Source organism: Ostrea edulis, chromosome 9 (genome assembly GCF_947568905.1).
Source record: "Ostrea edulis chromosome 9, xbOstEdul1.1, whole genome shotgun sequence".
Classification (NCBI taxonomy): Eukaryota; Metazoa; Mollusca; class Bivalvia; order Ostreida; family Ostreidae; genus Ostrea; species Ostrea edulis.
Window position 1 is genome coordinate 4,271,731 of NC_079172.1, and position 27,337 is coordinate 4,299,067.

General features: G+C 34.1%; 1 protein-coding gene across 1 annotated transcript in view; it reads left to right on the plus strand.

The window, feature by feature from the left end:
- The window catches only part of LOC125658375 (uncharacterized), a 99,180-nt gene that overhangs the window by 48,642 nt on the left and 23,201 nt on the right, over positions 1-27,337 (plus strand). Inside the window, exons 31-68 of the mRNA XM_056148304.1 lie at positions 49-197; positions 537-557; positions 2,116-2,151; positions 2,688-2,797; positions 2,982-3,040; positions 3,176-3,324; positions 3,644-3,784; positions 4,199-4,307; positions 4,770-4,921; positions 5,009-5,141; positions 6,337-6,494; positions 7,553-7,658; positions 7,804-7,979; positions 8,130-8,247; positions 9,263-9,414; positions 10,520-10,649; positions 10,746-10,879; positions 11,786-11,891; positions 12,680-12,834; positions 13,303-13,435; positions 13,666-13,793; positions 16,623-16,734; positions 18,554-18,708; positions 20,549-20,590; positions 20,692-20,801; positions 20,910-20,968; positions 21,051-21,196; positions 21,337-21,474; positions 22,180-22,294; positions 22,615-22,739; positions 22,828-22,848; positions 23,382-23,417; positions 25,516-25,625; positions 25,710-25,768; positions 25,857-26,002; positions 26,143-26,280; positions 26,768-26,873; positions 27,184-27,332. Coding sequence (XP_056004279.1) covers positions 49-197; positions 537-557; positions 2,116-2,151; positions 2,688-2,797; positions 2,982-3,040; positions 3,176-3,324; positions 3,644-3,784; positions 4,199-4,307; positions 4,770-4,921; positions 5,009-5,141; positions 6,337-6,494; positions 7,553-7,658; positions 7,804-7,979; positions 8,130-8,247; positions 9,263-9,414; positions 10,520-10,649; positions 10,746-10,879; positions 11,786-11,891; positions 12,680-12,834; positions 13,303-13,435; positions 13,666-13,793; positions 16,623-16,734; positions 18,554-18,708; positions 20,549-20,590; positions 20,692-20,801; positions 20,910-20,968; positions 21,051-21,196; positions 21,337-21,474; positions 22,180-22,294; positions 22,615-22,739; positions 22,828-22,848; positions 23,382-23,417; positions 25,516-25,625; positions 25,710-25,768; positions 25,857-26,002; positions 26,143-26,280; positions 26,768-26,873; positions 27,184-27,332 — 4,322 coding nt within the window. The remainder of the gene's footprint in view (positions 1-48; positions 198-536; positions 558-2,115; positions 2,152-2,687; positions 2,798-2,981; positions 3,041-3,175; positions 3,325-3,643; positions 3,785-4,198; positions 4,308-4,769; positions 4,922-5,008; positions 5,142-6,336; positions 6,495-7,552; positions 7,659-7,803; positions 7,980-8,129; positions 8,248-9,262; positions 9,415-10,519; positions 10,650-10,745; positions 10,880-11,785; positions 11,892-12,679; positions 12,835-13,302; positions 13,436-13,665; positions 13,794-16,622; positions 16,735-18,553; positions 18,709-20,548; positions 20,591-20,691; positions 20,802-20,909; positions 20,969-21,050; positions 21,197-21,336; positions 21,475-22,179; positions 22,295-22,614; positions 22,740-22,827; positions 22,849-23,381; positions 23,418-25,515; positions 25,626-25,709; positions 25,769-25,856; positions 26,003-26,142; positions 26,281-26,767; positions 26,874-27,183; positions 27,333-27,337) is intronic.

Here is a 27,337-nt window from a genome sequence, read left to right on the forward strand (position 1 = left end):
GGAATAAGAATTTCAATACAAACAATTGTCATTCTAATTCCGTTTCAGTGTAATGAAAGAATTCTCGGAATGTTCGATGGATATCATTTTGAAAGAGAAAAGAGTCCGATGTTCTGACGATCAAATTGCTACAGCCATGATGAGATTCGGACCTACAATGAAAACAACATTGAATCTTCGTTTTGACCCTGCTGACTGTATGTGTTAATTGATCTAACATTGAATCTTCGTTTTGATCCTGCTGACTGTATGTGTTAATTGATCTAACATTGAATCTTCGTTTTGATCCTGCTGACTGTATGTGTTAATTGATCTAACATTGAATCTTCGTTTTGACCCTGCTGACTGTATGTGTTAATTGATCTAACATTGAATCTTCGTTTTGACCCTGCTGACTGTATGTGTTAATTGATCTAACATTGAATCTTCGTTTTGACCCTGCTGACTGTATGTGTTAATTGATCTATGAAAACCTATAACTCGTTGTATTGTTGTAAGCAATGATGAGTTTTTATTTGAATATCATTTTCTTTCAGGCTATAAAGATTTGACCACCAGTAAGTATGCAATTTTATAATGAGGTTGTTATATAACTTATGGAAGAGGGTTACTTGTTGTTTACACAACAGCTATTAAAACTTTCTTCTTAAGAAAATAGAGCTTTTAAAAACAATTTTATTTACTTAATTTAAACATTGTGATTATTTTCACGAGTAGTGATCAATTACGATAATCAATTTTGCAACTCTCTCTCTCTCTCTCTCTCTCTCTCTCTCTCTCTCTCTCTCTCTCTCTCTCGCACCGCCGCGATGGCCAAGTGGTTAGAGCGTTCGCCCCCATGGAGAAAACCGGGATTCGAATAGCGGCCGTGACAAACCTAAGTCGTTAAAACAGGTAGTGATAGTTCCATCGTCAAACGCTCGGCAGTAGGGCTGAATGTCACGGGTCCTCGGAGATGACCTTAAAACCGGATAACCTGTGTCACAGTAGGTGTGGCACGCTAAAGAACCCTCACTGCTCAATGGCCGTAAGCGCCAAGCATAGGCCTAAATTTGAAGCCCTTCACCGGTCTTGGTGACGTCTCCATATGAGTGAAAAATTCTCAAGTGAGACGATAAGCAAGATACAATCTCTCTCTCTCTCTCTCTCTCTCTCTCTCTCTCTCTCTCTCTCTCTCTCTGGTGAGTCGTAAATGACATTTTCTCATTGCTATCTGCTAAATGCTGGTTGTCAAATGCTGATTTCTGTACTGGCCCAAAATGCTGATTTCGGTAAATGGTAATTGCTATATGGTACGTAAGAATTACTAAATAATTATATCAATTGTTTTTACGCAATGAATTAATGTTAATTTATCTAGAGATAGTGGGTAACTAAAAGTCAGAAAATGTACATACAGGGTTTGTTCAACATTATTTCATTTAACAACTACCTGAAGTATATAAGTTTTATGGAAGTATGTGAGGAATTTTGTAAAGCGTTTCAATTCTATATTAATTGTTACTAAAATATATGACAATCAAAATATGAAATATTTCTGTAAGGAAATGGTTAAAAACAACGGAAAATCTTATGGAACCACAATGTTTAAGGTATTATACGAAGGCCCCGCGAAAATAATTTCTATCTGCTGAGCTTCTATGTCTAACAAGTAGGTCAGTGGCCATCTAGGCACGAGAGGGGCTTGAACCCATGACTTTCCAGTTACAAAGCGCACCACTGAGCCTCTGCAGTCGGTAATATACGCAAATAAACATACCTACAACTTAAAACGGATGGTTTTAAATTTGTAAATGAACGGTGTTGAAACATTCTTAGTATTGTCAATTATGAACGTCATTTTGAAAGCAATCGCAAATGAACTGTAAGCTTTGAACAATCAGCAATTAACAAGATATATTCATTCGGTAAGAATAACCAAATGGTCTTGAACAAATAGGAATTGCCAATCAGTATATCTAATTTGGCTATTAGTATTGGGTTTTTCACAATTAGCATTACAAATTAGATTTTAGTGCGATTGAAAATTTAGCAATCCGCATGCAGGAACTAGTATGTCGGTTTAGGATTTCTATAATATCAATACTTCTATACAAATTTCTCTTTATGACACAGCTCGCCCATGGGTCACCACTCTTCCTCCAACAGTTGGTAAGTACCTTAAACCAAAGAGTATTAGTATATTTTCTGGGTTTACTGCATGGCTCCTATATAGATGATAGGATAGGCAAATTACAATGAATATCACCACGCAAAACCTTATCTACAGTTCAGTTATTGGTTAATTACATGGGGAAATAATAATGTACATTAAAATACTGAGATGCCTTTTACATCAGCAGATGATCAATTTGAATTTGGATATTATTCATTTTTTCACATCATCATATGTCCTACATTTTCCAGCCCTTCACCGGCAATGGTGACATCTCTAGATGAGTGAAAAAGCACTAGCGGGAGATTAAACAATATACAATCAATGAATCAATTATTACATATCATATAATCCTGATAGTTTATATACAGCAGACCTCTCATGATATTATCTGAAAAATAGTCAATATTTTCATGACGGTAGTAAGACCGTTAATCTGTTAATCCCATTTGATATTCTGTAGTTTAATATTTCGTAAGCTCCATTGATGATAGACAGTTAACAATTAGATATTTTTGTACCTCATGTTTAGATGGTGTTGTGACCTTCAGTTTGAAGTTTCTCAACATGGATTGGAGAATGGAGCTGTTGAATGATACTTCGGATTATTTTACGATGATGGAAAGATCGATAATGGGCAACGTAGGAAGTTTTACATTACAGATCTTCATATCAAAATATTCTCTTCGTTTTAATATTGTACAAAGCTGTTATAAACAATATTGTTCGAAGCTGATATAAATACAGCTGTAATATGTGTACAGCAATACTAGCAATTGAATAAAATGTTGACATTATATAGCCTAGTTATAATCAAATATTGTAGGTGACAGCGCACTTTGGAAACGTTAGCGGTGTTAGTCAAATGAAGATACTCGGATTCAGGTATGTACAATAAATCAAACTTGATTATCAAGAACTTATAATGCTATACAGTACACCATCAGTATATGTTTATGCCCACCTAGAGATAAAATGTAAAATCATGAATCCTGTTTTTAATGATTTATTTTCCTTCAGAAATGGCAGCATCATCGTAGATTTTTGGATCAGAGTTACTTGGCCTCTCACTTCTGGCGGTTTGATAGAGAAGATCAAAGAAATGCTTGGCCAAGGTGGTCGGATACACCAGATGCAGGTGGATCCAGGATACTTTCCACATGATACTGGTAAGGGTATATACAGGCAAGCGCATATCATATTTCTTTACAATATTTACACATGTATCAGAAAAAGAAACGAAAGAGAGGGTATTCAATGCTGACCCAGCGGTGGAATAAGAATGAGGAGTAAATAATTTGATTTTGCTGAGGGTCTATTCAGTGAAGCTCGACGTTGGTATTGTTTTTAATCTGTAGCGTTTGGTGCCTACAGTTTGTTGGTTTTACTATGTTAACAATGTCCATTGCCATCAGTAGGGATAAGATTTTCACCATCTCATAAACATGCATAAGAAACTATCCTCATGATGTGTTGAATATTTTACAGTGGTAAAGGATGGATTTTGTCCTCGTGTTTATTCTGTTGCTGCTGGAAGCTGCAATGTTGAAGAATGCATTGGTGATAGTCATTGTAAGGACCACCACAAGTGCTGCTCGAATGGCTGTGTGAGGACTTGTGTAGACTGGAGTAAGTGTATTGTGCTTTGTAGAAGTGAATATTCATTGCAAGAATCTAACATCAGAGATCGTAGTTTGTTGGTCTGTCTCTATCTCAGTGTGTATCCCTTGGTGTCCTTCCAACTTTAATCTTTGTCAGAACTTTCAGTACTTGTTAGATATCTCATATAAGGAGAACTTAAATGTCAAGACCAATCAAATATATGTAACTGCTAATGGATAAAATCACTCCTCATTGTGAAAATTAAATGAGGCACAATTGAACGTGGTCACGATAGAAGAATGTGTTTGGGAAAATGGTGTACATTGAAAAGTAACAAACTGCAAATGGTTATTTTCAATTATTCATTTCGTATATACAGCCAGCAATCGGGATCCAATCCCATGTACAGGCGTGAAAATATCGGTTTATTATCTATTTTAGGAGAGTACAGCACTTGCAAGAATGTGACTTTCGTCAAAGAAACAATTACTAGGGATTGTGTAGGTGCATTCAATGCTTTCATGAATGGACTCTATGAGGATGATTGCAGGTAAATTTGAGTCTCTCCGTTCAGTGCATATCATTCATGAATTATCATCATTGAAAAATGTCTTTGAACATTTGTATTTACGTACCTCAAACTTCTTTCATCTAAGTGATATTCGTATTCTTATTTGTAACACTAAAAAATAAATTATTCACCGAATAGAACAGCAAACGCTAAAATTTAAATCCATATATGTTATACATTGGTCTATATATAAGCAATACAATATGTATGATCATTGATTTCTTATCTTTGAAAATGTCTCTACAAAAGAAAGTATTCATGCATCGATATTTTGGAAACCACATTTTACAATGAAAATATGGATGGTTGGGGATAAGTCACCCGATTAGGTGATGCATGTACATGTAAATAATAAAGCAAACTAGCCAACGGATGAAGTTATTGATAATTACGTCCATGTGTTATAGTAAAATTGTACATTATTTGTCTTTGTACCTCTAGCATGTACCGGGACGTAATCTTGTGTACGACAGCAAACCTGCAAGTGAAACAATTTTCCTGCACCATGGAAGGCATTGCCAATCTGGTCGGGAGGAACATACGCGCTATCTTTGGTGATTCGAAGAACCACTTTGATGGTTTAAGCTGCTTTGGTAAGTAAATAAAGTAAATGTTTCAAGCAGTCAAACATGGATTTCGAAAGAGTGAATATTGTATGATTATTCAAAAACAAATTTCAGATGGAGTAACGAATGTGCCAAAATATGATGTTAGGAACTTTTGCCGTGAAGTAGAATTATATAAGTACCATGCTAAGTACAGTTGTGCAGTGAATTTGACAGAGCACCGAAACTCCAGTAAGGAATTATGCAGGTAGGGACATTTCAACAGCCACAACAAAACAGAGAATGCTGCCAATCAATAGACATGTAGTGAATTTCTCGACTTACCTTTCCTTGGTTATTGTTATGGCTGGTATCATTTTAACTTGTATGAACTGAAAGCTGAAGTGAGCTTTTCTGGTCACTTTTGTTAAGCTTCCTTCTCTCTGTCTGTCCCTCCGTAAGCTTTTAACATTTTTAACTTGTTCTCAAGATCCACAGAGCTATCTTAAGTCAAACTTTCTATAAAGCTTGCTTGGGTAGAGGGTTCAAGTTGTTCAAATGAGGCACCACACCCTTTTTGAAGTGGATATAATTAAGAATTAGTAAAAAAGTTATGACATTGTTTCAAAATCTTCGCCTCAAGAACCACTGGGCCAATTTCAAAGAAACTTGGCACACACCATCCTTGGGTGAAGGGGACTCAAGTTTGTTCAAATGAATGGCCATGTTTTCTCCAAATGGGAGATACTCAAGGACATGCAAAAATAGGATTGCGTCATATAAAGTGCAGTTCATAATCTCTATGTTCCTGTTCATGCTTTCTCCTCCATATCATGCAGTACATTAAAAGGGGCATAGACACGATTTGAGCTGAAAATTTTCGAATTCTATTTTCCCATTTTTAATGTTTAGAATGCTTAAGTAAAGTATTGGTCAGTAAAAATTTAAATGTCAGTTGCCGAGGTATATGGGAGATACAGAACTCACAATTAATTGTTATGTAAAGAAGGCTCGTGCCGTATTTTTGTTTATATAGGCTGAATATACTAATAAAAGTTCGTTTAAAACAGATTTTGCAATTTACAAATTAATTCTGAATACATTTAGATAGTTTATAGTGTTTAGCATATAATATTTTGTTTTAAACATGCTATTTTCTATCAAGCAATCAATATGTAAACAAAAAAATGGCACGATCTTTGTTTACATAACAACAAATTGTTAGTGCTTTACCTCATTAATAACTCAAAACTTTTGTTTTCAAATTTTGTTTAACCATCAGAACTACTTTCGTTAAGCATTGTAAACAAAGAAAATGAAATAAAATTTTCATCTCAATAGTGTCTATGCCCCTTAAAAGGGGATATCATTTTGAGCACTTTCAATTTGGGGAGATAGGGAGACATTTCTTTTTTTTTTTTTTTTACAAAAACAAATCATTTAAACTTTATTCTACTCTGCAGTTTGTATCACTATAAAGTGATTTGTGCTGACGCAAATAATAAAGACTTGAAGATGTTCGGGAATTGTAATTTCGGGGATACAAAGGCCATAATCGGAAGTAACCGGAGCGTCATATTACCTGAACTGGACTCCTTGATAAACGATACAGCATGTGCAGGTGAGACTGTGTGGTTTAGTTGGTAAATTATTCTATGTTCATCAATCACACTCATGAAACAGAGATTTGACAGGATTTCTGAAATTCACTGATATTTTGTGAATTTCGCATTTATAATGATGATCCAAGGTCCCTAAGTATGGACGAAAACTATTAAGAAGTGCCAATCAACCATAGTAGTTAGGATAAGTTTGCTAATTCTTGCGCATTCGATTGTTTGTAGTTTAGATTATGGACAATGAGGATATTTTGAAAAAGCTGAAAATGTTTAGATTGAAAATATTTTGGGTTTAGAAAGTAAATTGCAATTATATTTCCGTTAAGTACGGGCACACATTTGGGTATTTTGCATTTACCATAAGTATCTGAACTCATAAATACTGTCTGACGTGTTTCATACCGATTGTTAGGCCGTTCTTGGCACACTCATTTTGACTATGGATAACTCCGTTTACCTGATCTGGATATAGGGCTCCCGTTGGGTGTGACCGGTCGATAGAGGATGCTTACTCCTCCTAGGCACTTGATCCCACCTCTTGTGTGTCCAGTGGTCCGTGTTTGCCCAACTATCTATTTTGTATTGCTTATATGAGTCATGAGATTGATCACTGTTCGTTCGCTTCACCTCTCATTGGTACCGTATAAGTTTTACATCACAATAGCCCTATTGGTTAGTTATCTTAGCTTGCAACAGGAGTACCCGCGTTCGATCCTCAATCTACGTTGAAACATAGACATTTAATATAGACAGTGACTGTAGCCAATCGCACAGTATTATCAGTGAGATTAAATTTTATGAAATGATTCATTTAAGATACTCAATAGGTACAAAATGTTCACGACGAGATTGATACTGATTGATTACGGGTACTCTCTGATAAAGAAGATCGTTAAAGGGATGGGTTCCATGTTGCTATAGTTTCTAAAATGTCTAGTAGGAATAATAGATTTAGTAATCATTTTATTCTGCTTGCACGATGACTATACCTGATTTCCCGCACTAACTTTTTGAGTATATTGATTTAAAATAATTGTTAATATATTTTCTTATTTAACAGCCCAATCGCCGTGCCAGACCTACCTATACAGTGACCCATCTATCGCATCTCGATGCCTCGTGTCCTATTTAGGTTATGCAATGCAAAACCCACAGTCACGGTGTCTGTAAGTGTTCAAATATCTCGTGTATCCTCTGAAACCATATCAACATCTTTAAACTTTCAACAACTAATGATTTTATATAGGTTGTTTTAAATGTAGGTACATGTATGTAATAATATGCGGTTTATACGACATTTTATTTACACAGTGCGTTGGAAGCTGTCCATGACTGTCTTGTTTCTGAATCTCTGCGGAAGAATATAATTTGTTCAGCTGATGACGTCAGTGATTCTTCCCGCTTATATTTGAGTTTCTGGAGTCAGTCATATGCCAATACAATGAATACCACAAGATTGCGAAAAGACGAACTTGCCACGTGTACTAGTGAGTTTTTGTACTAACAGTATCACCATAGTGTAGTCTGGAAATTCTTAACAATTTCTATGGCGAGATATTTGAAATTTCTCTTGGTGTGATATAACAATATTTCTCTCAGTATTTGATATTTATATGTTGATAATGTTATATAAATAGCAACAAAACAACTTACGGATCCTGATTTAGTCAACACCACCTGTCAAAAACCAAATATGCTTGTGTTATTGGCAACTCCATGTTTGGAGTACCTGAAGAGAACTTCCAACCTCTGCACGTAAGTAGATACAAGTAAATCATAATTACAAGGACTAAATAATGTTTAGTTCTAAATATCAAGATCATTTCTTAATACAATTTACGAATATATATTGCAACATTGTGATTTTAGTTTAGAGAATATGACATCTTGCTATAAGTCTAATGGTCCACAACATTAACCTAAGCCACATGTGACTAACAGAACTATAGCTAAGATAGAGACCTGGTTTAGATGTAGTGAAGGTAAAGGTCAAGGCCAAAACGTAGTTTCTCGCCTACAAATGCAATGAAAACATACCACAGATGGTTTTGGTTCCGCGGTTAGAAACATTCCGTTTTACAAATGCGTCCTTGTGGTAACGATAATTTTTATTTCATAGTTAATTATATACGACAGGGAATACTTACTCCCCCTAGGCACCTGATCCCACCTCTGGTGTGTCCAGGGGTCCGTGTTTGCCCAATCATCTATTTTGTATTGCTTGTAGGAGTTACGAGATTGATCACTGTTCGTTATCTTCACCTTTCATATCCATGTATAAAGTTCTATGGAAGAACTAATCTGATCGTCAACTGTGGAGTCTACATATCACATATCTTCCTGACAATATAATTCATTTATTTCACCATTACTTATTGAACGCAGTAAGTTATGTGGGGTCACAATTGAATGTCAGGACACTCGATCCAGGACCAAACTCTCTATAGATTTGATATGATAAACAATGTTCTTTTTTATTGTGTGGGACGCATACAGCTTTATTCGCCCGCAGCTATTACCATGCTGCTGTGTTGATAAATCATATTAATCCTTAAATATTATGCAATAAATGTTTAAAGAAATTCTTATTGATGTAAAACTTATACGGTACCAATCTTGATGCACCAGATGAGCATTTCGACAAATAATGTCTCTTCAGTGATGCTCAAGCCGAAATTTAGGAAATTCGAAATAACAATAAACTTTTAAGAACTATAAGAAAAGCCAGAGATATGATACTTTCACATTGATTAATGTATTTCTTTTTCAGATCTTTCCATTTGGCGTCAATGCACTGTATGGAAAATGCCGTTGAAGAAGTATTAAACAAAACCTGTACCAAACAGCATTTTATTAATGCATTAAGAATGAAGAATGATACAGTGACTAGCATAGTTGGGGCAGATATATCAAAATGCTTAGGTAAATTTTTGCCAATACTTTTTTAAAATTTTCTATAATTCCTAAAGAATTACCTAAGTTTTATAGTATTGTCAATGGTTTGGGAAATATATGAAAAGAAAAATTGAGGTCGTAGTGCTTGTCATTGAACTGCAGTGTGTCAAACTTGGCCTTTTTGTACATTAGATTTACAAAGTATTTATTAACATAAATTGTATATGTCAACACAAAATAAGCAACACAAATTAATCATTATATCAAATAATTACACACTCGTGTCTTCTAACAATATAGATATGATGAAAAACTTTCATGCAAGTAGATTGAAAATAAGGAAAATTCATGAAATGGAATTTGAGAGTTGAAAATAACATATCAGGAGGTTTTTTTTAATAGCACATAAATCAAAGTCTTGCTTTAAATTTAAAATGGAATTAAAGACGGTAAGTGTTATAGATCAATTGTTTGAATTATTGGTAAATTACTTGTGATTGTTTTACAAAATTTCGGGTGAATCACTATAAATGTTTTTAAGAATCGGTGTTCTGTTTATTAAACAAAAACATATCAACCACATTAATCAATTTAGAACATTTGAATCAGGTAAAAGTCTTTTAGTACTTGTATCATGAATTGCAAAATTGAAATTCACTGCAAAGGGTATCATAATTGACGATATGTCAGATAAACAAAACCTTTTAACTCGTGCTTAAATTAAAGAATCCTTTCGACACAAAATGTAGTCCTTTCCAAACCATTTCAAATTTGAAATTTACATAATACAAATTTCAAATGGATAGGTTTAAGTAGTAAATATGTAATACATTTGGATCAATATAGTAAGTATTGAAACAATATTGACAGTTAAAGCATCCTGCGCACTTATGCTCAAAAGCTGAAGAGCTAACTGTCTTAAGTTTTGTAGTCCAACCGAATATCTAATTATTGTGGTAAAAAAATCAAACTGACATAACACCCACTGTCATTGAAATAGTTCATTAATGTTTTCTGTCAGCTTCAAGATCTAGAGAATGGTTATAATTGATTTTGATCGGTGGTCTACAAAAACCAGTAGATATAAAAAATCGTAACATTGCTTATGAGTAATATATTTTCTTATTTCTAGATACTGAACCTAGCAATGAAACATGTTTTTCTTTTGAAACATTTGAAAGACCCGAATATCAGAAGTGTTTCGAAGCTTATTACGCGCTCACTTATTATGCCAACACTACATCAAAAGAAGAAAAATGCAGGTAAGATACCATACTAGAATATTTATGTAGCTGTTCGATAGTATCAAATGTGTACTGAAACATGTAGAATTACCAATGGATATCGTATCATTTTAGATTATACGAGCATTCTCTAGGTTGTGTTGAAAAGAGTATACCATATTGCGATGCACAGGAAGTCCACAACTTAATAAACGCTTATGTAGAAATTGCTGGAGAGAAGGGTAGCAGTTTTGATCAACAATGCCCAGGTATATGCCAAAATATATAGTTAGATGCATATATAAACACGTTTTTGGATAACATCTGCTAAATCCCAACTAGCAAATCGACGATTCACGATTCCTTTAATTCTCAGAAAATGAGCAAAGATGTAATAGATCAACATCTGCAGACTTGAAAAGTAGCTTTGTCAGAGATTTGCTTTTGGAAAAATAATCACCAAAAACAGCATATTTCCACACAGTTATCCAGAGATGTTGAAACTCCTATAGGAATTGTGATTTCCTAAAAAAGGATTCTTTAGAAAAAGGAATTCATGTAGAAATATCAAAATATCCTTTTTGGAAATATTGCAAATTCTGTGGGAATTGTTTAAAATCCTAAGACCATTAAATCCTAAGACAATTTTATTTACACTGTAGGAAATCTTTTTTCTCCCAAGGAATCCCCTTTTCTATGGGATTTATAAAAGTAATTTAGAATTTAAAACAATTTCATTCGATTTTGTTCAAATCCCGGATGGCAATTTTTCCAGAAGCCTTTTTCTCAAGATTTGCCCCCCCCCCCCCCCCACAAGTTGTGTATGTCACTACACCTGTCCGATGAAAGGCATCTGTGATAAAAGTGGTTTCAATCTCTAGATATTTGTGATAATCTGTAATTGAGGAGTCTAGGAATGGTTTACTCTGATTTGCCAGTTGAAAATTAACAATTCCTGTAATAATCAAGAAGCCCTTGGCATGAGCCACATTTCGTATCCATGTTTCTTGTACAAATGCTACTGGAACACTAATAAACCAAGTCCTGCTTTTGCAAGGACCACTAATATACTATCATGTATTTGAATCTGCGACATCAAGTCTTAAAAGCGGACTAATCGGTATCAACCAGCCTTTCTCAAACATGGTATAAATACATTTGAATTTAATGTTCAGATCCAGGACCATCTCGATCGTTCTGTGACGATGAAGAGGCTCACCTTTTATACATATACGGTAGATGTTCCCACTACTTGGCTATAACTCAGCGTTCCTGCATTTAGTAAGTATATAAATATATATATATAATTATCACCTGCATATGGTGTTTATATATCTTGACCGATTCGATATGCAATAGCTTGGTCTGCGTATAGTCAGTTTTTAAATCGAGGTAAGCTACTGACAAACAAGTTGATGGTACAGAAGTTTCAACAGTCTCGAATGAAGTCAGCATTTCGCAAATTCTATGGTCGTTATAACGATTTAGTTCGTCACTACAACCTATCATTGGGTCAAATGCTGTCTGACGTGTTTCATACTGATTAAGCCGTTCTTGGCACACTGATTTTGACTGCGGATAACTCTGTTTACATGACCGGGATGTGGGGCTCACGGCAGGTGTGACCGGTCGATAGAGGATGCTTACTTCTCCTAGGCACCTGATCCCACCTCTGGTGTGTCCAGGGGTCCGTGTTTGCCCAACTATCTATTTCGTATTGCTTACAGGAATGATGAGATTGATCACTGTTCGTTATCTTCACCTTGCATTGGTAATTCGGCTTAATTTCGGCCTGTTGTGATCTAATATTTGAAAAGGATAATCCAAAATGTAGCGGTTGTCCTTCATGACACTAGTTTTGCTTATCGGATACCTGGGTAAAATTTCAAAATAGGTTTATAATAGAAAGTAATTTTCCATGTCTGACAAGATTGACTTTGCTTGCAAGTGAAATGATGAGCTTTACATGCCTAGAACAGTAAAGTTTTACCGCAGTATGGATTTTTAGTATTTCATGAAACTGACAAGAATTACGAATAACTAAAATATCAATTGCATCTAAATTTCAGTGCGCCTTATTTTATGGAATGTGCATACAATCACACTCGAGCACTGTACTTCAGATGCCCGAAAACGTCTGTGATAACAACTATTTTAAATGCAACTGCGTTTTATGAAAGGAGGTACCCAGGGTATGGAAGGAAAATCTCAACTTGTCTATCGCGTAAGTACTACATTCCTCCTCCTAGACGATTCACGTAAGATGCTGTCAATGAGTGATTTTTGGTGATTTATATAACTTTGTCATTCTGAAGAAAAGGAATTCAAACCAACGAACAATGCCGTGTGTATCCTTATAATTATCATAGAATGCTAACATGTATAATATACTTTATGTTTGTCTGCTACCCACAAATAAAACCAACTCCATTTAAAAGATAAAATAGGTCATTTATTAAGTATAAATGACAACAAATCAATCAGAATAAAAAACACCTGTCTGGTATATGAAAAATACACAATATGCAATGAAGAAAACATCAATATATTTAAAAACCAAGAACGAATTTCTTGCATGCATACTTGATATGCATGAAAAATATTTCAAATTGGTTTGCTTGAATATGTTGTGTATGTATAGAGTAGACCTGCAGTTCATACCTATTTAATAACTAAAATATCTAATGTACAGAGACCATAGAAACAAACTGCACCTTGGGATTGCACCTCCTTAGTCAACAAAAAGTCCAAGAATGCCTGGGAATTTACTACCTATTATCATTGTCAAATGGTTCCATTCCACTGTCAGAGGGAAGACAATGCTAGTAAGCCCTTCTTATAGCCAATCATTATAACTATACTAAAGGTAGTAAGTCCTTCTTATAGCCAATCATTATAACTTAATACTAAAGGTATTGACATTTGTTCTCGAATTCATTTTCAAATTCAAGATACAACTACAGTTTAATTAGATTCTCAAATACTGAAATTAACATATTTTGTATCAACTGTAGTAGACGAATTAAAATTAACATTGTTTTCTCTTACATTTTAGCATTTATCAATCAGTTGTACATTGTGTGAAAAATAACTTGCCCCAGTGTACATTACAAGACTACGACAGTGTTTTGAGACCCGTGCTTGTTGAACTCTACAATCAGACCATTCCCCGAACTTGTCAAGGTATATATTTATGTGTATTCATTTATTTCTTTTACGTCGCTTCAAGTTGTTGTCGCTCGTATTGAGACGTCATCAGCTGTAGGTCAAGTACCACAAATGAAGACTTATGCTTAGCGCTCTAGACCGTATGGGTAAATACTCTTGATCATGCCAACTGTTCCTTCGATATAGGATCATAGTTCTCAGAGTTTTATTGAAAAGACCCGCGGTTTTCACTTCTGAATGCCAAGCATTTGACAAAGGAACACTGTAACTGTAATTGTCTGTTTTACGTCCTAAGTTTGACGCGGACAAGGCACAAATGGGGCTCGTCCAACGACCTCCCGGTCATGAAGTGAATGCTCTAATCAATGAGCCATCGTGATCGGTGTACCATGCTATACACAATTTCTAGCTTTTAATCCTGATAGTCTCTGTATCTAATTAGTCACCTACCGTCGAAGCCGAAGAGGAAAACTAGTTTGTACGTCGTCTGTCCCTCCATCCATCTTTCCTCTATCCGTCCTCTGTCCGTCACAACTTAGTTTTCTAGACTTTTTATACCCCTGGTGAACGAATTTCAGGGGTATATAGGAATCACTCTGTCTGTCTGTCCGTCTGTCTGTCCATGCAGATTCGTGTCCGGGCCATAACTTCTTTGTTCTTTGACATAGGCATACCATATTTGGCACACAGGTGGATCACCATGAAACGATGTACCTTCATGACCTATATGACCTCGACCCTTGACCTCAAGGACAAAATTAAAGAGTTTTTACAATGGATTTGTGTCCGGGCCATAACTTCTTTGTTCTTTGACATAAGCATATCATATTTGACACATGCGTGTATCACCATGAGACGATGTGTCGGGTACCTTCATGGCATCTAAATGACCTTGAAATTTGACCTCAAGGTTAAAAATTGATTATAGGGTTTTGACATAGTCATACCATAAGACATGGGTGTATCACCATGAAACTATGTGTCATGTACATTCATGACCTCTTTATGACCTTTGATCCCAAGGTCAAAATTATAGATTTATACTATGGATTTGTGTTTGGGCTATATCTTCCATTTTCTTCTACAAAGGCATACCATATTTTATACCTATTAACAACACCCTTTGGGAGATTGGGGTTAGCGGGGGATATTCCTAGTGAGCATTGCTCACAGTACTTCTTGTTATATGCTTGTCATGCTTTGATTTAGGAAGCTGCCATTTGTCATCGTTTCTCCTCAATGTTTTAAGTAAAGAACCTAAAATTCGAATGAAGTATGTTGAACTTCATATTTCTTCTCGGCATGGAATGTTTCGTTCAAGGGTCATCAAAATGATTCAATTTTCTTTTTATATCAAACAAGGTATCAAAGGTATCCCCAGGCTCGAGTTCTATAGTTGTGTTAAGAACAATCTAACCTCCGGTATAATGAAGCATAGAGAGATCGGAATTTTCTCTTCCATCTAGAATCTTCAACAGTTACAACTTTATCCAGCCAATGTTTCTTTCAGTGTCGGTGCTACGAATAACCGAAATCGACAAAAATAAAGTACAGTAACATACTCCTGGAACTAAAACTTTTCCAAACATTAAGGTAGCTCATTACACCGATTGTTTTATTTATTGGCTCATTATAACACCGTATAACGTATCATTTCACCATCGAAAAAGTGTTACAAGCCCTCAAGTATTTTATATAAATTGTGATTTATCCTGGAACGATAATAAAGGTACTTTGCAAATAAAATACACTAGTGTCAACCTCTTGCTGTGTCAACCTCTCACTGTGTCAACCTCTCGCTGTATCAACCTCTCGCTTTGTCAACCTCTCGCTGTGATTTGATGTGTAGTATGGATATCTAAGAAAACATTCCTAAACGATGTTCTAATTTTTTGCATAACAAAATATGATTGAATAGCGTTTTCAATTTCCATAAATATTTTGTCTAAAAGATTAGAATGTTTATATCTTTTAGTCATGGTTTTGTAACATTCCTGGAAAACTCATCAAAAACTCATATAAATATAATTTAGAGCTTGTATCACTCTTTCGATGCTGAAATTATAGTTCATACGTGTATTAACGAGAAATAGAATTTTAGTGTAATGAGCCACCGTAAAAGGAAAAATTAATTCTTGTACCTATGAAAACAAATTAATTCCGATTGGGATTTTTAAAATAAACTATATTTACGCAGTTCTTCAGGAGTATCTAATTATGAATACAATTATGATTACAATAATGAGTAAAGGCACTAGTCGAATATACGCAGTAGGTTTTGTAATGTTTTCATTATACTACTAGTGTACTTGTTTCTGGATAATTATTATCATCATTATATATACCAGAAAGAATAATAATAATACCATATTTATATAGCACACTTTTCATACACTATGTATCCTCACAGGTGCTTTACAGTGCATATATACCTTACTACAGAATGTTATACACATAATACATAGAAAATAAATAAAACATTAAAAAGCAATGATATAAAAGGCGTTATCACATGTAAACAGTCCGTAGCTGTACCTATCCTGATTGTACATATAAAACATGAAAACACAATATACCATAAATATGCTAGATAAGAATAAACATCAGTTTCAAGACGTATTAAAATAAATAATAATGAAATACACACACACACACACACACACACACACACACACACACACACACACACACACACACACACACACACAGCATATCATGTCTCGGTTATAATACATTAAAACATAGAATTTTTTTTGATAAAACATCACAAAATGGTACTCGAAAACTAAAACACACAGTCAAAACAGACAGGATAATCGTAATGCGTATTCATTTTCATTTCAGTCAGTCCAGTGCTACGCCCAGGCTGTACGGTAGAAAGTGTCATTATAGACAATGCAAATATACACTGTAAAACTGCACTCGGGTATCTTCAACCTTCATGCAGTTCAGCCAGGTAAGTAGGAATGTAGTAAGTACTCATTAATTGCCACTAATTAGGAATGTAGGATAATATATAAACCATTGGTGGTTTGTATCTTTAACATTTCATTCAGGTAATAGTGTCATAGAAAATGGGTGAACTCAGTACATCTCTAAGACACCTGTAATTTACTTACTGGATTACTTTGTCATTAAATTGAAGGAATCTTATTCAATATTGATATACGTTTTGATTAGTTTTCAGAGTTTTTAAGGCAATTGTTAGTATAGGATTAAACATTCTGTTTGAAGAATTTATTGATGTGTAAACTCTGGATAATTTATTCACAAACTGAATAAAAGTGCAATTCTTATAATTCCAATTCGTTCCTTGTATTATTAAATTCAATAATTATACCCCCGAACGAAGTACTGAGGGGTATATAGGAATCACTCAGTCTGTCTGTCCGTCTGTCCATCCGTCTGTCCGTCTGCCCGTCTCCAGATTCGTGTCCGGGCCACAACTTTTTTGTTCTTTGACATAGGCATACCATATTTGGCACACAGGTAGATCACCATGAGACGATGTGTCGGGTACCTTCATGACTTCTATTTGACATTGACCCTTTACCTTAAGGTCAAAATGAAAGGGTTTTTTTACAATGGATTCGTGTCCGGGTCATAACTTCTTTGGTCTTTGACATAGGCATACCATATTTGACATACGAGTGTATCACCATGAGACGATGTATCATGTACCTTCATGACCTTGACATCAAGGTTAAAATTAAACGTTTTTACAATGGATTCGTGTCAGGGCCATGACTTCTTTGTTCTTTGACATAGGCATACCATATTTGACACATGAGTGTATCACCATGAGACGATGTGTCGTGTACCTTCATGACCTCCATATGACCTTGAACTCAAGGTCAAAATTAAACGTTTTTACAATTTAATTCGTGTCCGGGCCATAACTTCTTTGTCCTTTGATATAGGCATACCATATTTGACACGTGAGTGTATCACCATGAGACGATGTGTCATGTACCTTCATGACCTCCATATGACCTTGACCGCAAGGTCAGAATCAAACGTTTTTACATTGGATTTGTGTCAGGGCCATAATTTCTGTGTTCTTTGACATAGGCATACCATATTTAACACGAGTGTATCACCATGAGACGATGTGTCATGTACCTTCATGACCTCCATATGACCTTGACCTCAAGGTCAAATTTAAACGTTTTTAGAATGGATTCGTGTCAGGGCCATGACTTCTTTGTTCTTTGACATAGGCATACCATGTTTGACACATGAGTGTATCACCATGAGACGATGTGTGAGATACCTTCATTACCTCTATATGACCTTGAACTTTGACCTCAAGGTCAAAATTGATTATAGGGTTTTGACATAGTCATACCATAAGACATGGGTGTATCACCATGAGACTATGTGTCATGTACATTTATGACCTCTTTATGACAGTGACCTTTGATCTCAAGGTCAAAGCTATAGGTTTATACCATGGATTTGAGTTCGGACTATATCTTCTATTTTCTTCTACAAAGGCATTCTATATTTTTACACTCAGGAAAGAGGTAATTTATGCCTATTAACAATGCCCTTTGGGAGAATGGGGTAAGCGGGGGTATTCTTAGTGAGCATTGCTCACAGTACCTCTTGTTTGAATAGTTTCCCCGCACTATGTTATTTTTTTCAGGCATACACACTGTTTTCTGGATTTATTGATATGTTATTTCTCGTTTAGATTGACTTTTGTCCAATCAAAACAATTGTAATAAATAACATTGGAATTATTCTGTTATATTTTTCTTCCTCTTATACAGTGTTGGCAGGTATTTGCAATGCATTATGGGTGCAATGTGGGGATCCAGTTATTACTGTACAGAAGAACAAGTCCGATCTGTTATGGCCAATGCAACGTCCTATTTCGAAAAGGTTTATCCAGGAGAGGGACAGAATGTATCCACGTGCATCGAAAGTAAATATTAGCTGTTTTTTTAAATATAGAATTAGATTAAATGGAATAGTTTCAAAGAATAAAGTTGTGTTGCAGTAATGTTCAATTACAAATAAGATAAATTGTGGAAAAAGTTAGAAACTACTCAAGATCTCCACTTTTCAAGTCAATAACATTAAAGCATGAACGGCATTGCCATAGCATACCGCAGTATAAGTCTATATAGCCTTTAATATGTGTTAAGCAATGTATTACTTACAATTCAGATAAACATTTCATCAAAAAGTTTTTACAAATAAAACAGTAATGATTTTTGTTACGGTGGCATATTTCTGCCCCCTGTATGCTGTTATTTTTCTATAATATATATCTACATGCAGGCTAACTATGTCGACATGTAGGATAGCCAGGTCAACATGCAACATACCTATGTTAACATGCAAGAAAAGTGTAATCAAATAGGAATCAGTAAAATATCCAAAATTAACAAATATTGCCCACATCCGACTTCCAACATACTAGATGCAACTTATTAATTATATTGACATTCAACTTAATTATATTGAAATGCGAGATAATTATGCAGACATTCAGCATATTTATGTCGACATGCAACATATTTATGTCAGTATGCAATTTGTATATGTTAACATGCAACATATTTTATTGTATAAATATGCACAGGGATTGGTCTTAATTGCTAGAACTTGTAACAAATCCCTTTGTATATTTATACAATAAAATATGTTCAAATTAACATGCAGCTTATTCATATCAGCATGCAATTGGTTTATGTTGACATGCAATTTATCTATGTTAACATGCAACTTATTTATGGTGATATGTGAGATAAATATGCATGTTGACATATTTATCTCGCATGTCACCATAAATAAGTTGCATGTCGACATATTCATCTTGCATGTCACCATAAATAAGTTGCATGTTGACATATTTATCTTGCATGTCACCATAAATAAGTTGCATGTTGACATATTTATCTCGAATGTCAATATAGATAAGTTGCATGTTGACATATCTATCTCGCATGTTGCCATAAATAAGTTGCATGTTGACATATTTATCTCGCATGTTGCCATAAATAAGTTGCATGTTGACATATTTATCTTGCATGTCACCATAAATAAGTTGCATGTTGACATATTTATCTTGCATGTCACCATAAATAAGTTGCATGTTGACATATTTATCTCGCATGTTGCCATAAATAAGTTGCATGTTGACATATTTATCTTGCATGTCACCATAGATAAGTTGCATGTTGACATATTTATCTTGCATGTCACCATAAATAAGTTGCATGTTGACATATTTATCTCGAATGTCAATATAGATAAGTTGCATGTTGACATATCTATCTCGCATGTTGCCATAAATAAGTTGCATGTCGACATATTTATCTCGCATGTCACCATAAATAAGTTGCATGTTGACATATTTATCTCGTATGTCAATATAGATAAGTTGCATGTCAACATAAATAAGTTGCATCTAGCTTGTTGGAAATCACATGTTGGCGATATTTCATAATTTTTTGAAAAAATTCTTATCTGCGTATATTTTTCTTGCATGTTGACATATTGATGTTGCAAGTTGACATAATTAACTTGCATGTCGACATAATCTATATAAAAATAACTTGAAAATAGGAGGTAGAAATATGCTATCATATAAACATGCTCGTGGGTGCTTTTTAATGGATCAGAAAATCCAATTATAACAAGGCAAAGGAAGACAGTTCGAATAAGATAGAATGAGGTCTGTTGAAATATGTATTTCTTGTCAATGAAATGTTTTATTCAAGCATCATTAAAACGTTGCAATTTTCTTTCCTTTCCAGAGTATCAAGTCCTTACGACTATCAGTCCACCCTCAGTGCTAGGTATGACACTCTCGCTATTATTTTACAACATGCGAAAAAGAAGTTTCGTGTTTTTTAAAACTAAATCATATTTACTGAGTGAGGAATATATATTTTTCTAGTAAAAAGAGTAGCCTTCACAATAAAGACGTCTGGATTCACATGGGATGATTCGTTACTGAATTCGAGATCAACATACTTTCAATATTTGAATAATACGATTGTTGGTAATGTAAGTAAACGAAGTAAATGTTTCATATGAAAAAAAAAAACAACTCGCAATATGCATTTATGAAGAATGAAACCATATTTGATAAACAAATTGATCCATCTATTACAGTTCACGAAAGCTTTTGGTGACGTCCCAGGATTTTTACAGTTGACTGTAACCTCTTTTATGTAAGATAATTTTTGTAACCATACTTTTATATGTCATTATAGTGTGTAGTGAGCATCATTTGATTGCTGGTTTCTTTTACAGGAAAGGAAGCATATATGCTGATATGACATTTACTTATGATAGCTCTAAGTTATCTGGTAGTGATTCTATGCAGGCAGTTAGCATGGCCGTGCAAAATGGGACAGTATACCAACTCCAAGTTGATAAATATTTCCTGTACAGAGGAGGTATGTTTTAAAGTTCATGCTAAGCCCTTATTCTTGTATTGGGTTAATATTTACTAAATCGTCTAAATTTCATGAATTAGTCAGTCTGTTACGTTTTGAATGAATTACACGACCGACAAAATACAATTACAATTTTCTAGAACCTAAGGATGGTGAATGTCCACTCGTAAGAAATACCACAGCAGGGACCTGTCCCGAGGAATGTCAAATGGACAGTAACTGTACAGGGTCTGCAAAATGCTGCTTTAATGGGTGTGGTCATACCTGCCAACATCCAGGTAAATAACTTCTTGAGGTAATATAAAAATAACTATATTAATTTCCATTCGACATACTTTATTCAATTAATAATCAACGAAAATATATATCACCACTTTTTTTTAAAATGCCAGACATGCATAAAACAAATTTATATGTCAACTTCCTAACATTGCACATTTTCATTAAATAGCTTAAGAAGAATGCATTAAATGGGTGACAAAAGTTTAATATGAACAGTTTCAAAAATTGCTATTTCATAGATATACATGTATTATATATTGATTGTGGATGTCGGGGGAAATCATTGTGCAATATACATTTTAAGAAATACCAGCATAGGAGTCATTCTCCTTGACAAAGGTTTTTTTTTTTTCAAATTATTTATAGAAAATATAAACTTATTCAATATCAAATACTGCAAATGATTTTTTTTATCCGTAGAATATGATTTGTACAAAAATGTATTTCTATTCAGTTTTATTAATGAAAAATTTCCTAAAAACATGAGATCACAAAAGAATGAGGTTGCCTTCATGTATTGTAAAAATATCAAAATTCTTCCAACAATGAATATGAGGAAAGTCAATTGAGATTATGATGCCTGGCGTGTACGATGTATATTTTATTTTTCACATTCATTAAAACCTTGTTCACATTTGATAAAACAAGAGCTGAGTTTTAGGTTTCATGATTATAAGTTTTAATTCCTTTTTCTGAAACAGATTTGGGCGTCCATCCCTGTGAGGATTTTGATTATCTAGAGAAGACAGGGGCGCAGTGTTCAATACATCACGTGCAAAATTTAACGTCTTCTCCTGATATCCAGACGTTCTGTCGGTAAAGTTTAAAGAGACATTCTGATTTTGTTTACTTGATCAAATCTCTAGATGCAATTGTAATTTCAATACGAGAATTAATGTCCATTCTAGCCAAAATGTGAGTGAAAAGTATCACTTTTAAAGAGGTTTTTGTGAATATATATCTTTATACATGTTTGGGAGACCAAATATTCATTCTTACTCGATTGTTTTATTGAATAGGTAATGGTATTGTGATTGGTTGATACATTTGAGAATTTTCTCCAAAATTTGTCTTGTTTTGAGATGTTTGTTCCTCAGTAGAGAATACAAAGCAACCTCATACGAATTCCGTTTCAGTGATATGAAAGAATTCTTAGAATGTTTGATGGATATCATTTTCAAAGAGAAAAGAGTCCGATGTTCTGACGATCAAATTGCTACAGCTATGACGAGATTCGGACTTACAATGAAAACAACTGACTGTATGTGTTAATCGTTCTATGAAAACCTATAACTCGTTGTATTGTTTAAGAAATGGTGAGTTCTTATTTGAATATCATTTTCTTTCAGGCTATAAAGATTTGACCACCAGTAAGTATGCAATTTTATAATGAGGTTGTTGCATAACTTATGGAAGAGGGTTACTTGTTGTTTACACAACAGCTATTAAAACTTTCTTCTTAAGAAAATAGAGCTTTTAAATCAATTTTATTTACTTAATTTAGACAATGTTATTATTTTCACGAGGAATTATCAATTACGATAATCCTAGCAATCAATTTTGCAACTCTCTCTCTCTCTCTCTCTCTCTCTCTCTCTCTCTCTCTTATACAGTAGCAATCATATGCTAATTAGTTTTACGCGCTCAAGATGTAGTGTAATTCCAGACTATTCGTTTATTGTCATGTAAGTTTATCATGGCTCAAGAACTCAAAGATATGATTTGATATTTGCATTATTCAAAGGGTTTTAGCTATGCTTATATAGAAATGGTGAGTCGTAAATGACATTTTCTCGTTGCTATCTGCTAAATGCTGGTTGTCAAATGCTGATTTCTGTACTGGCCCAAAATGCTGCTTTTTATAATATCAATACTTCTATACAAATTTCTCTTTATGACACAGCTCGCCCATGGGTCACCACTCTTCCTCCAGCAGTTGGTAAGTACCTTAAACCAAACAGTTGTAGTATTATTTCTGGGTTTACTGCATGACTCCTTAAATAAGTGATAGAATAGGCAGATTACAATGAATATCACCACACAAAACTTTATCTATAGTTCAGTTATTGATTAATTACATGGGGAAATAATAATGTACAATGAAATACTGAGATGCCGTTTACAGTAGCAGCTGATCAATTTGATTTTTTGAAGAATGTTCTAAATTCTGGGTATTATTCACTTTTCCACATCATTTTATATCCTATATGTTGCAGCCCTTCACCGGGAATGATGACATCTCCATATGAGTGAAATTTTTTGAGCGGGACATTAAACAATATACAATCAATCAATTATTACATATCATATAATCATGATAGTTTATACACAGTGGTCCTCTCATGATATTACCTTAAAAACAGTCAATATTTTCATGACGGTAGTAAGACTGTTAATGTAAAACTTATACGGTACCAATTTTGATGCACCGGATGTGCATTTCGACAAATAATGTCTCTTCAGTGATGCACAACCGAAATGTTTGAAATCCGAAATAACTATGAAGTTTTAGATCTAAATATAGCCAAAAACAGCGTGCTAAACAAGTGGAGCCAAATTCGTCTAAGGATAAGAGCTATGCATGAGGGAGATAATCCTTAATTTTGAAATGAATTTCTAAATTTTATAACAGCAATTAAATATACATCCGTATTTTCAAGCTAGTAACGAAGTACTTAGCTACTGGGCTGTAGAAACCCTAGAAGACTAACAGTCCACCAGCAGAGGCCTCGACCCAGGGGTCATAATGTAAAACTTATACGGTACCAATTTTGATGCACCAGATGCTCATTTTGACAAATAATGTCTATTGATCACATTTGAAATTCTGTAGTTTAATGTTTTCAAATCGACATCATCAAAACGTATGACTTTTCAACACTTTACACGACCATTCCTCACGATAAATTAAAGACTAGACTTTTTCACATCATATACATTTGCTTCTTCAACTAAATTGGAAAAAGGAAATATTAGTATCTAGTGATCAGTCAACAGAAAGTATAAAAGCTATTTCCATAGCGAATTAACGCATCAAAGTCTTTTTTTCAGTCTTTAGTATATGTAAAGACATGTATCAATTATAATTAAGATAAGTATAGTATCCAATTACAAATTATTACATAACTTGACACAATGTAAGTTGTCACTGAGCAAATGGCAAAAGGAGCAATCCAGTTTTTGCCAATTATGTAATGTTGTAGAAAGTTCAAGACATTTACTTTTTGAGTGAAAAAAATGTACAATATATTTGGAATACTGTAGGAAAAATATTTCAATTTCAAGATTACATGGAAATTAATTGTTCTAGGTTTTTATCTACAAGAAAACAATACAACAAAGAGCTACAACAATGTAATATCTTTTATTGCTATGAAAATACATAAATTTAAAATGAAATGTAGATTTGAAAATTGTGAAGAAAGTATTCACGGTCTCATGGTGTATATTAAGAAACAGTTATTTTATGAATTCTATGCATGTGAAAAAATCAAAGCAAATTTTTTCTATAAAATACTAAAGGATAGTGCTGAAAAGATATAATGTATAATAAACATATAATTTTTGTCCGTATGCATTGTAATATGTTGATATACTTGAAGAGGAGAGTCCTTCAAGATAAACAGGTCGGGACACAAACTCGGACTCTGAATAATATTGTACAATATCATTATTATTATTATCTTTTTATTTCTGAAATTGTATGTATATGAATTATATGAACTAAAAACCTTTCTAATCCAGGGGGCCCCTGGCACCCCAGGTGAGGAATACTTAGGGGATATCTTAGGATATTTTACCCAAAAAATAGAATTCTGTACTTAATTAATAAAATCAATGTCAACTGTAAAAAGAAGTATAGTATCCAAGATTTTCACATTTGTTTAATAGCCGAACGCTTATGAGTAATTTTACAGCATCAAAAAATTACAATGCAAAGAATGGAGATTTGAAGCAAAATGGAATGAAGATTGTTGAAATATGATTTATTTCTTAGCAACTAAATCATATTTACCGAGATAAATATCATTTTGTAGTAAAAAGAGTAGCCTTCACAATAAAGACGTCGGGATTCACGTGGGATGATTCGTTACTGAATCCGAAATCAACCTACTTTCAATCTTTGAATATCACGATCGTTAGTAATGTAAGTATCATTGAAACAATCAAACCAATTTTTGTGGGATAAAATTTGTTTTGGAATTATACATTTTTCTTCAATTTTTTATAGTTCACGAAAGCTTTTGGTGACGTTCCAGGATTTTTACATCTGACGGTAACCTCTTTAAGGTGAGAATATGTATGCATCTCCAAAGATCGTTCCATGTGTCGCTCTGGTGTGTAGGTAACATAGCAATATTATTGGTTTCTTTTACAGGAAAGGAAGCATATATGCTGACTTAACATTTACATATGATAGCTCCAAATTATCTGGAAGTGATGCTATGCATGCGGTTTATATGGCCGTGCAAAATGGGACAGTACACCAACTTCAAGTTAATAATTATTTCCTATACAGAGGAGGTATGCTTTAAAGTTAATGCTAAACCTTTATTCTTGTAGTGGATAAATATTTACTAAATCATCTAGATTTCATGAATTGGTCAATCTGCTACATTTTGAATTAATTACACGACCGACAGAATACAATTACAATTTTCTAGAACCTAAGGATGGTGAATGTCCACTCGTAAGAAATACCACAGCAGGGACCTGTCCCGAGGAATGTCAAATGGACAGTAACTGTACAGGGTCTGCGAAATGCTGCTTTAATGGGTGTGGTCATACCTGCCAACAACTAGGTAAATAACTTATTGAGGTAATATAAAAGAAGTGTTTTGATTTCCATTCATCATAATTTATTGAATTAATAATCAAAGAAAATATATATGTCACCATCTTTTTCAAAATGCCAGACATGTATAAAACAAATTCGTATGTCAGCTTCTGAACATTGCACATTTTCTTTAAACAGCTTGAGAAGATTGCACAAAACGGCTGACAAAAGTTTAATATGAACAGTTTCAAAAATTACTACTCTATAGATATACATGTATTATAAATTGATTGTGGATGTAAGTAGACACATTATGTTACAGTACGTAGCGATGATTTACATTTCTTTCTCCACACACAATCCCATTCTCTATCAGATCTTTAAATAATTTGATATTGTAATGAATTCTGAGGTAGTGTCACAAACTAGTACTTAGGTCTTTCGAATTCCCCTTGATTTAGATAAATATCCAATATAATTTTGTTACACATGAAACTGTACATAATTTGTAGCTGTCAACTGTGAAGACCTTAGATACATGGACAAGATCGGCAGTGGGTGTGTTGAACCTTTGTTCGGTAGATTTAAGAATGCCACGGATCTTCAGGAATTTTGTCAGTAAGTTTCTTGTAGCATAGCAATGTTGCGTTTTTGTCTGTATGTAATTTGGTATGAATGATTTCTTGAATTACGCAAGCACGGCATTGAAGTGTGTATCAAAATTGTCTATTTTATAAGTATGCTCTATGTACATATTTTACAATTCCAATGACAGTCAAAAATTCAACATTTCGTATTCAAGCATAATTTGTCTGTTAATTAGTATGGGGCATATACTTCATTTCCATTGGTAAGACGTACTGAAAACAAAAGTAAACTTGATTTTCTTTCATTCATGTGGAATATTATTAATAATCTTCTTATTAAGTACATCGACGGATATGATCGACTGTATCAATCGAGAAGTGTTCGAAGACATTGGCAAAATTTGCTCTGATGCTCAGATAGAAATGGCTATCCGACATTTTGGTCCTGGTATGGAGAAAGATTATGAGTTGAGATTCAGCCTAACACAATGTAAG